The 10,423-nt window shown below is 53.1% G+C and overlaps 2 protein-coding genes across 4 annotated transcripts in view; one reads left to right on the top strand and one right to left on the bottom strand.

Annotated features, from left to right (window-relative positions):
• The first annotated feature begins 561 nt into the window (after positions 1 to 561).
• Ldhd (lactate dehydrogenase D) lies at positions 562 to 5,450 on the top strand. The gene is made up of 11 exons (XM_055620789.1): positions 562 to 699; positions 841 to 953; positions 1,163 to 1,304; positions 1,485 to 1,626; positions 1,763 to 1,922; positions 2,163 to 2,362; positions 2,458 to 2,586; positions 2,668 to 2,795; positions 3,566 to 3,656; positions 3,751 to 3,862; positions 3,955 to 5,450. Exons 1-11 carry the CDS (start codon positions 634 to 636, stop codon positions 4,118 to 4,120), a joined length of 1,449 nt encoding a protein of 482 aa, XP_055476764.1. The 5' UTR covers positions 562 to 633; the 3' UTR covers positions 4,121 to 5,450.
• Positions 5,451 to 5,620: 170 nt separating this feature from the next.
• Znrf1 (zinc and ring finger 1) overlaps positions 5,621 to 10,423 on the bottom strand; it is a 99,785-nt gene continuing 94,982 nt past the window's right edge. The window contains exons 4-5 of one of the 3 annotated variants that reach the window (XM_055620790.1): positions 9,421 to 9,512; positions 5,621 to 8,613 (exon numbers count right to left, since the gene is read on the bottom strand). In XM_055620790.1, coding sequence (XP_055476765.1) covers positions 9,455 to 9,512 — 58 coding nt within the window. In that variant the 3' untranslated portion in view covers positions 5,621 to 8,613; positions 9,421 to 9,454. Of the gene's footprint in view, positions 8,614 to 9,062; positions 9,175 to 9,420; positions 9,513 to 10,423 lie in introns of those variants that run through there. The other 2 variants (XM_055620791.1, XM_055620792.1) reach the window with 2 other exon arrangements.

Genomic DNA, 10,423 nt, shown 5'->3' with positions numbered 1-10,423 from the left:
AAGCAGCACGGCAGCCACACTGCTCCAGGATGCTCTTGGAAGTATTCTCCTTCACCTCCATGGGCAGCCCTGCTGCTCTTCAGGACTCCTCAGCAAGGAAGCCTTTCCGGGGCACTGCGCTACGCTACCCACTTCTGTCTTGGAAGGTCGGCTACAGTTTCCCTCCTTGTGGCCACGGTGGCAGCCCACTCTGTGACATGCTGCTGAGGCCTGAGGGGTGAGGAAGAATCTGCTTGTCGGGGAGTCGGGAGAGGATTCCAGGTGTAGAGTACAATGTGTGTGTGTGTGCCAAGGTCATGAGACCAGCCTAATGGAATAGAAAGAGAAACTGGAGCCTAGTGGTCAAAGAAGAGGTTGGAAGGAAGTGCAGTGGATGGAGAAGTCCGAGAAGCCAGCGGGACTTTTAAAGCCTCCGCACACGGTGTTTGCGTTTGAAGGGCAACAGGAAGCAATTTACTTTAAGACACAGAAGTGGCTGCGGTCCTTGCTTTTCCGGATCTGCAGGGGCCACCTTAAGCCGGCTCCACCTTAAGCAGGCTCCACCCAGGGCAGCCATTGGGCCTAGGCAGAGGCAGGCTGGCCCTGCCTCCTCCCTGACTAGTACTCTCTCTCACCTTAGCGGCGGTTACGGCCATGTTCCTTCGGGTGGCAACCCAGAGGCTGCCTCCCTGGAGGGGCTACTGCTCCAGGGGGTCACAGGTAGAAGTCCGTGTGTGGGCGGGGTTCCCGGAGGCTCTGTGACGTCATCTCGCCGTCCAGACCCCACTCTTCCCTGCTGCCACAGGGCAGGGCTGTGGCTCCTCTCTTCCCTGTGACCCGTGCACTGCTTCTCCCCTGCAGGGCGCGCTCAGCCAGGACTTTGTGGAGGCCCTGAAGGCAGCTGTAGGGAGCCCCCATGTGTCCACTGCTTCTGCCGTCAGGGAGCATCACGGGCACGATGAGTCGATGCACAGGTACCGGAAGCTGCTGCTGGCACTCAGGGCCCTGGGCTGGCCTCATCTCTGCCCACCACTCTGGCAATTCTCTCTGAAGAGGGAGGTATTCTCTGCCCCACTCTGCTGAGGCCCTGTCCTCAAGTCCATAAACAACTCCAGGTTCCTGGAAAGGAGAGGGCAACAGGCCGCCACACCTTTTCAAACCTCCGGGTCCTGTCTGCTCCTAGGTGTCAACCTCCTGATGCCGTGGTGTGGCCCCAGAATGTGGACCAGGTCAGCCGAGTGGCCACCCTGTGCTACAACCAAGGCGTTCCCATCATCCCATTTGGTACAGGCACTGGTCTTGAGGGGGGAGTCTGTGCTGTGCAGGTATATTGGGGTGTCCTGGGTCTGGTCCCCTCATACATAGCACGTTTACGGCTGTCCTCACCTGCCATCCCGGAGCTCTGGTCTAACTGCTGGGGGCCTCAGCCCCAGAATGGGGCTCTAGAGGCTGCTCCAGACCTAGAGACTTAGGTTGGGCAGCGTTCTTGGTACCTTTGCTACCAGGGCGGAGTGTGCATCAACCTGACCCATATGGACCGCATCATGGAGCTGAATACAGAAGACTTCTCTGTGATGGTGGAACCTGGCGTCACTCGTAAAGCCCTCAATACCCACCTGCGTGACAGTGGCCTTTGGTTTCCTGTTGGTAGGCCTTGAGCTAATCATTTTCTCAGAGCCCCGAGGGATAGGGGATGCCATCTGGGGGATTTCAGAGGGCCCCATTTTTCCCACAAGAGGGGAAGGGCCTCCCCAGTTGCCCTCCACAGCGTTTTATTCTCTAGACCCAGGTGCAGATGCTTCTCTGTGTGGCATGGCAGCCACTGGGGCCTCGGGCACCAATGCCGTGCGCTACGGAACCATGCGGGACAATGTGATCAACCTGGAGGTGGTGCTGCCTGATGGCAGGCTGCTTCACACCGCAGGCCGGGGCCGCCATTATAGGTGAGCAGGGCTTGACCTCGTTGCTGGGCCTCCTGGATAGGCGGCACTCAGGAATGCCCCGGAAGGAACTCTGTCTGGAGGGCCAGTGCTAGTGTTGGAGTTGGCTCTCCCTGTGCAAGTCCTCTCTGGGTCATTGGCGCTGCACGGAGACCGGTCCAAGCCTGTCTTGTGTCTTTAGGCTTCAGGCTGGAAATCAGGTGGCCTGTGCACTCAGCTACTTTTGTGTGTCCCTGGGCCCAGGAAGAGTGCAGCTGGCTACAATCTCACAGGACTCTTTGTGGGCTCTGAGGGGACTCTGGGTATCATTACATCTGCCACCCTGCGCCTGCACCCTGCGCCAGAGACAACAGTGGCCGCCACCTGTGCATTCCCTAGTGTTCAAGCTGCTGTGGATAGCACAGTTCAGATCCTCCAGGCGGCAGTGCCTGTGGCCCGCATTGGTGAGCCAGGGACTGGGTCAGTCTGGGTGGGTTCCACAGAAAAGGACCCATTAGAAGACCAGGCCTTACATGACCAGCCCTCTCCCTGGTTCCAGAGTTCCTGGATGATGTCATGATGGATGCTTGCAACAGGTACAGCAAATTGAACTGCCCCGTGGCACCCACGCTTTTCCTGGAGTTCCATGGCTCCCAGCAGGCACTGACAGAACAGCTGCAGCGCGCAGGTGCGCTGGGGAGAGCGCCGCAGTGGGGCCTGGTCTGTCTTATTGTAGGGCTAAGGATCGGCCTTTCTGTTCCTAATGCAGAGGCGATCACTCAGGATAATGGGGGCTCTCACTTCTCCTGGGCCAAGGAGGCTGAAAAGCGCAGTGAGCTTTGGGCAGCGCGGCACAATGCTTGGTATGCAGCCTTAGCCTTGTGTCCCGGAAGGAAGGTGAGCAGGGGCAGGGGTGGGTCTGCAGCTCAGGCCACAATCCCTTTCCTCAACCCACTGCTTCACTGCGCAGAGGCAGCTGAGGCCCACCAAGGGCTGGCTGAGTGGGCGTGAGGCCCAGGGACTTCTAGGCCATGGCACCCAGCTATTCCAGACCGGTCTAAAGGGAAAACTGTTATATGCCCCAAACCTGGGGAAATTCATGGGAGCCAGCCTCAGGTGCAGTGTTGAGCTGAGCCCTTAGAGATTTGATTTTATTTTTAAAAAAGATTTATTTTATGTATATGAACACTGTTTTCATGCACAGCAGAAGAGGAAATCATATCCCATTACAAATGGTTGAAAGCCACTGTGGTTTCTGGAAATTGAACTCAAAACCTCTGGAAGAATAGCCAGTGCTTTGAACCTCTGAGCTATTGCTCCAGCCCCAGCCCTTAGAAATCTTAAACACAGAGGGAAGACCTCATGGGGAAGGACTAGAAAGGAAAGAGGCAAGTCCACCCAGAAGAGAAAGCTGAGATTATGCAGAAGCGCAGAAGTATGGGGTGCTGGGAGCCTGTGGTCCAGGCTTGGATTCAGGGGAGTAGTGAAGACCTGGACTAGTGAATACTCCCACGGCAAGTGGGCTAGAGGACAGATGTTTCATTCCAGGACAAGTTCCCCTGGACTGGTCATAAGCCTGAGCCTTACAACCCTTACTTTAGGTGATCCTTGCTTTAGGTGGGCAGCGGGTGATTGGGAGAACCACACAAGCTTGCCTTCTGATTTAGGCCTATTCTACGGACGTGTGCGTGCCCATTTCCCGGTTGCCGGAGATCTTGGTAGAGGCCAAGGAGGAGCTTATTGCCTCAAAACTCACAGGTTTCGTTCTACTTACTTCATTTGGGGGCACTGGAGTTAGCCAAGGTCCGGGCAAGGAGGCTAGAGGTGACAGCGTTGTTCCCTGGGCCCCTAGGAGCCATTGTTGGGCACGTGGGTGATGGCAACTTTCACTGCATCCTGCTGGTCGACCCAGATGACGTGGAGGAGCAGAGGAGGGTCAAAGCCTTTGCAGAAAATCTGGGCAGGTAAAGGACTGAGCCAGGGAGGGGTGGAGGCTGGGGAGGGCAGAGGCAGAGGGAGGAGAGGCTGCTGAGGATTCCTTCAATCGGCCTCCTAGGCGTGCCCTGGCACTCCACGGGACATGCACCGGAGAGCATGGCATTGGGCTGGGCAAGCGGCAGCTGCTGCAAGAGGAAATGGGCAGCGTGGGCGTGGCGACCATGCGGCAGCTCAAAGACACACTGGATCCCCGAGGTCTCATGAACCCAGGCAAAGTGCTATGAGGATCTTGTAACTCGGCCCACGGTCCCCAGCATGCAGAGGCCCTCCCTGCTCTGTACCTTTTCTTCAAGCCACTGACTTTGCAAGAGATGCTATCTCTGCCTGCTGGGTACAGATACAGACCTTTGTCCTCTGTCGTTGGGGCTCAAGGTGAAGGTGAGGAAGATGGACTCACAGGAGAGCTATTACTCTGGCTGTTCTTAGGAGCCTTTCACTCCAGTAGAAGTGTCTCCCACTGGAGTTTCTTCCTGGCTACCAGAGATGGTGTGGGCCTACTCTTAAGATCAGATTCCTTTGTGGAGGCTTCTCCTCTGCAGGGGGGTGGGATGGGGGGGGAGCATCACCACAATTCATCCTGTATATAGTGATAGGAACACCCCTTTCCTGCAAAGGCCCCCTACTGCACAGTGATAGACCTTTTTGTCCCCACCCCCACGAATGTGAGCCCCACTTGCAGCTGTACCCTCTCCTCCCCTCCAGGTCTCTGACCTCGGGTAATGAGCCATTTGTTTTAGGCCTGTGACAGTGGCCTGGCGAGGGGGAAGAAAGCCAGCCCCAACCAACCCCTCTGCTTCTGCATCCATGAGGCAGAAGACTGCCTGTGGTGGGAGGTTCAGTTTCCCCACAAGGCTTGGACTAGAGCACTTTCTCCAAGCTAGGCAGGTCCTCAGAAGTAGAGATGAGGCAATCCTCTGTGTAGCACCAGCCTTTACCTTCAAAGTCAGGGTCTTGCCCACTTTGAGGCCTGGCAGTTTTGAGATTCCCTGGCCAGTTTCCGTCTGGAGGTACTTGGCAGTTGTTCCCCAGAAGTCCACAAGAGGGCACCTGACACCGTAAATCTTAAACATTCAGCATTTGCTTAGGGCCGGCTGCAGACGCCTTCCAGGGGCCAGTCTCTACGGACTTTTTACCCAGCGGGGGTCCAAGTCAACTGCAGCACCGTCTCCCCTACGTCTTCCTAGCTCTTTGCGTTGGAGAAACGGGAAGAGGCCACAGCAGGGAAGCAGCCTCTCGCACCCTTCTCTCACCAGGCCTGGGGAGAGGCTGCCATCCCTACGCTTTCTCAGTCCAACTTCACCTCTTAGGACCCCTTCTCTGTAAGGTCTGTCTCATGGTTCTCTGGCTTGCTCCCAACCCACTTCGGGATGAAGAAACCCAAACATCAGTCCCACACGCAGCAGGGAAAGAGAGCTCTAGTGAATCCCACCCCCCTAGACACAGCCAAGATTGCTCACTCCTCCCACAAATCCTCCCAAGTTCTGCCAGGCAGGGTTCCTCCAATAACATTGCCCTCCAATAACTGTCAACTCAATAAACAGCCATTTCCCCACAGTTTCTTTTATTAAAGAAAATTCCAAACATACAGAAAAGTTGAAAGAACAAATACACTATTCACTGAAGTATCAGTCGCTGAAGATTCAACAATGGACATTTTTGCCTTATTTGCTTTGCGTATTTTTGGGGGGAACCCTTTGGGATTACACATTTCTTGAAGTCATTCAGCTATATAATTCAGCATCTATCTCCTAAGGAGGACATTCTCTTATGAGCTTCAGTACTATTAAATGGCTGTTAGATGGGTGGTTTTCAAAGAGGGCTCCCAAGAGCAAAGGGGAAGAACCCATCTCTTATTTTTCTCCCCTCTCAGAAAGGCAGAGTAGGGACAACACAGGATTCTAGAGAGCTGTCTGGATGGAAGGTGACAAACACAAATGTCACCTAGGAAGCCAGACAAGCCTAGTCCCACCCTCACACCAGGCACTGGCAATCTGGGTCCAAATTCAGAGGACGTGACAGCCAACAAGAGGGCTTTGGTGTGCCAGGTGGGGGCGGAGTCACTGGGGATGAGATGAGCACCAGCCTAGAGAGCCTAGAATAGCACCCGGTGTGGGGCCCAGCACTGCCCCAACCAATTCAGCCACAGCCTTGCCAAGGCAGCTGGGCTCACACAGCCAAGGTGGGTACACAAAGCCTGTCTCCAGGCCCAGGGGTCAGGCAAGGAGATCTCTTTCAGGGCTGGGCCCTGCCCCGCCAGCTCTGCTGGTAGGATTATATATAGTAACAGGGATACACAGTTGCCAGGCAGAAGCTGGAGGTGCTGGGAATAGAACAGTGCCCTTTGCAGTGACAAAGCTACAAGGAAGCCTGCGGTGCCAGGCCTTTGGGGCAGATCCCTAACACTCACTGAACTGAGCTGCATGACTGTATCCCCACTTCCCATGCAAGGAATCAAGTTCAGATGAATGAATACTTCCCCACCATTCTGCCAAGAAGTAAAGTGCCCCAGAACAGACTGCTCACAGTTTAGGTCCTGAGGTCTCCCACACTCAGGCTCTAAAGCACTCTTAGTTCTCTGAGCTTGCCTACCTGCCCTGGCTCGTGTCCACCGGCCTCCAACAAATGTCCTTGCACAGAGTAGTTGCTTCATGAAGCATCTGAGGGCAGGGGACCTCAGAGCAGGGGTGGTGGCACAGTCCAAACTTGTGGGCCTGTTGGGACTGGGCCCTGAGGCAGCAGTACAAGAGGCAGTTCTGCAAATGGTCATGGTGGAGATGGGCAGCCATCTCCCCCAGAGCTTTCTTAGCTGGCTCTGCAGGAGGCCCTGGAACGCAGCTCCTGGAACCTGGCTAGGAGTCAGGGCAGGTATGTACTGCAGGCCCCTGCCTTGAGTTTCCTGCCCAGCCTGCAATTTGCCAACGTTTATGAGGCTGAGTGGCTGGTTCTGGTTCAGGGACTGTGAGCTGGCACAGCCCCAAACCAGGGCCTCTTTCTGGGCCTTAGTGAAGCATGCCCATGAGTCAGCACAGAGCTGTGGATGGAGCAACAGGCAAGCAGAATGCAGGATGGGGAGGAGGTGCTGAAGGCCAGGCTAGGCTGGCGCCTGGAGGTACCCACAGTCTTGCAGCCTCTGATGGCTGTAAGATATCTTTCCAGAAACATTCAGTCACAACCAGAGATGACAGGAGACTGACAGTCACTCCATGATGCTTAAGAATTCATCAACTTCAAAGACACACCTGAGCCACCACAACAAGCCTCTGCCCAGGTGTGGCCAAGAGCCCTGCAGGTGCTGAGGGAGTGCTGGGCTGGGCAGATGGGCAGGGGAAACTGGCCTTTGCCTCCACTTCTTGATCTTGTAACAACACTTCATTAAAATAAAATCACACGGTGCATCTTTCATTAGACATTATTTTAATACCATATCAAAACACCTTGACTGATGCTTTTCTCCCAACCTCTGAACATTTTAAAAACATTTTGTAAGGTTTTGTTTTTTTTGTTGTTTTTTTGTTTTTTGTATTTTAATAATATAAATACAGAAACCTATCCTGCATGGGCTAACGCCACATGTGAACATCAATGGCTAAAATGTTCTCAGTGTGCCTGAAAACAGGGGTAGCGGTACATGTTCCTTTAGTAACTCTAAGTTTTCTCTGGAAAAAAATTTCACAAGGGCCTAAGAAAAATGTCCAGGCATTTTTTCCAATGTATTTATGATTGTTAAGTTCTCTGATTGGACTGATCCAGGGAAAGGCAGGGAAAACATGGGGAAGGAAGGGGGAAGTGTCCTTGACAGGCTCTTCTTCATCCTCCTTTCTCTTTTTTGGCAAGAAAATCAATATATCGGGGTTTTAAGAGGAGAAAAGTGCAAAACCAAGCCAGAAAAATGGGACAGAAAAACAGAAAACAAAAAACAAATCCCCCAGTAGAAAGGTTAGTGATGCAGAGAGCCGTGTGCCCGTCCACCCGCGGTCAGCGCTAGCGGTGAGGACATGGCTATGCTTGCTTCTGTCACTGAGTGGGTTTTAGCTGGGCAGCAAACAGCAATCTGTAAACATCACGAGGGAAAACACCAGTCGACACTAGACTTTTTTTTTTTATATAATTTTGTTGTTGTAAACACTTTAACGACAGACCCACAACGCCTTTCAAAGGTGAAAAAGAAATGCCCTTTCCCTCCTGGGCTGAGGGTGAAGGGAAGGAGAGAGGTCAATTCATTCTTCTCTCAGACTCGCTCTCATCCAGTTGCGTGTCCTCAGGGAGGAGGGAGGACCATTTTCTGGAAGTCAGTGCAGAAGGGGTGCCCCGTTCCCTCTGGTGTCCCAAGCTCAGCTCTGTCCAGTGTCTGAGGAGCCTCCTCCCAGGAACAGGGGTGTCTGTCCCTGTGTGGGTCGGAAGAAGTCAGTCGCGCTCCGTCTGGCTGAGAGCTGTGGCTGCATTTCACCGTGGCAGCAGCGTATCCCGCCGAGGGCAGGCTGGTCTGCTGGGGCGTCTGGTTCAGGCCAGGCAGGCCCACCGGAAGCCAAACATCATGCCAGCAATGTGGACCTGCACTCTGGAGCTGGGATCCAATCCCTCTGCCTCACTCTCACCCTTGCTTTGTCTTCTCCCCTTGTCATCAGATTTTGAGGTGAAGGTAAAAAGAGCAAATGTCCCTGATTTGCCTGACACCGTCAGCTGTTCTGGGCATTTACTTGGAATAAATAAAATAAACCTAACAAAAGAAAACAGAACAAAGGAGAGAGAAGAAAAGAGATCCCCCCAAACCTTTGGATGTGAGATGAAGTAGAAATGGGCTATTGTTTTTTCTGGGGTTTAAGTTCTGTCTGCCGGGGGTGGGGGAGACAATGCCACCACAGCCCTCAGAAGGCACAGGCAGGGTGGGTGACAGAATGGGGGTTGGGGAGGGGTGTCATCAGTGAAACAAGGTACCCTGGGAGGAAACGGATGTCAGATCCAACAGTTACACCAGAGACGCATATGCATGTGTGGGAGGGAGTTGTCATGCTGGCCTGCTGTTGTTGTGACACTGTGCTATGGACAGCTGGGCTGAGTATGGCCTGGAAGCCTCAGATTCCCCTAGAAGGGGGGTGAGTGGCCAGCAATGAAAAGATCTTAGACAAGCACTTTGCAGTGGACAGTGTCCGTTCCACAGGTCATTCATTTAGTGAGTCTTCCCTTCCAGAAATGGAGTCTCAGGTGAGGGAGGATGAGACAGCTGCAGAGCCTGGCTGGGACTCATCTGCTTCAGCCCATGCAATCTGCAGGGACCTTTCTGCCAAGGAGTGATTCTACCTTTGCATGGAGTTCTTCATGAGTATGTTACTATCCCTCTCTTCTGCTCTCCCTACCCCCAGGAACATCCCTGCTCTTCCTGGGAACTGCTCACTGAGGAGATGGCTTCTGTCTTTCCATTTCTGCTTTCTCCTTGGTGGGGTGTGTATCAGGCAACCCAGCTCCTCTCCCCCAGCTCCCAAAACTTGACCCTAAACCCAGAGTCCCCTGCCTAGTATGGGCTCACCTTTGAGAGGAGTCGGCAAGCAAGCCCAGCAGGGTCAGTCAGCAGGGTGTTCTGGACAAGATCTGTTCACTTCAAACCATGAGTCTATGCAGCTGGAGTGGGGATCAAAAGGAAACACATTAGCTACTGACAACACTGCTCCTGCCAGGGTGCCTTTCAAGGAGCTGGACTCTCAGGCAGGGCCCCAGGGAAAGTGATTATGCGTCCCACCCCCTGAAGCAGGAGGAGAATAGAAAAAGGATATTCGGAGGGTGGCTGGGCAGGCAGGTGGCAAGTTTGAGAGATGGGCCAGTGATGCTGCTCTTCCAGAGGACCCAAGTTTGGTTCATACCCGCCCCACGAATCCAGCTCCAGGATCTCTGGCCTTGGTAGGCTCCTGCACTCAGATGCATGTATATACACATGCCCATAATTTAAAATTAATAAAAAATATTTTTTAATAAAATAATAACCATGAGGGCTTGGGAGAGGGCTCAGTAATTAAGAGCCCTAGCTGTTCTTTTAGAAGAGCCAGGTTCAGTTCCTAACACCCACATGGTGGCTCAGAAACAGCTCTAACTCCAGGTCCTGGGAATTCAATGACCTCTTCTGGTCTCAGTGGGCACCAGGCACACATGTAATGTACATATCATGTAAGCAAAAAAACCCATGCACAAAAAAATTCAAAAAATAAGCTCGGTGTGGTGGTGGTGGTGGTGGTACATACATACTTTTTTTTTTTTTTTCAGTTTCTCTTTTTTTAAATTTATTAATTACACTTTATTCACTTTGTATCCCCCCATAAGCCCCTCCCTCCCCCCTCCCGATCCCACCCTTCCTCCCCCTTCTTCATGCATGCCCCTCCCCAAGTCCACTGATAGGGGAGGTCCTCCTTTTAATCCCAGCATTCGAGAGGCAGAGATAGGTGGGTCTCTGTAAATTCAAGGACAGCCTAGGCTACACAGTGAGCTCCAGGACAGCCAAAGCTATATAGTTAGACTACCTCAATAAATTAAATAATAAA

This window comes from Psammomys obesus, unplaced genomic scaffold (assembly GCF_907164565.1).
Source record: "Psammomys obesus unplaced genomic scaffold, mPsaObe1.curated_primary_1811, whole genome shotgun sequence".
NCBI lineage: Eukaryota > Metazoa > Chordata > Mammalia > Rodentia > Muridae > Psammomys > Psammomys obesus.
Note: the sequence above shows the minus strand (reverse complement) of the source record. Positions and strands in the feature narration are given on the sequence as shown.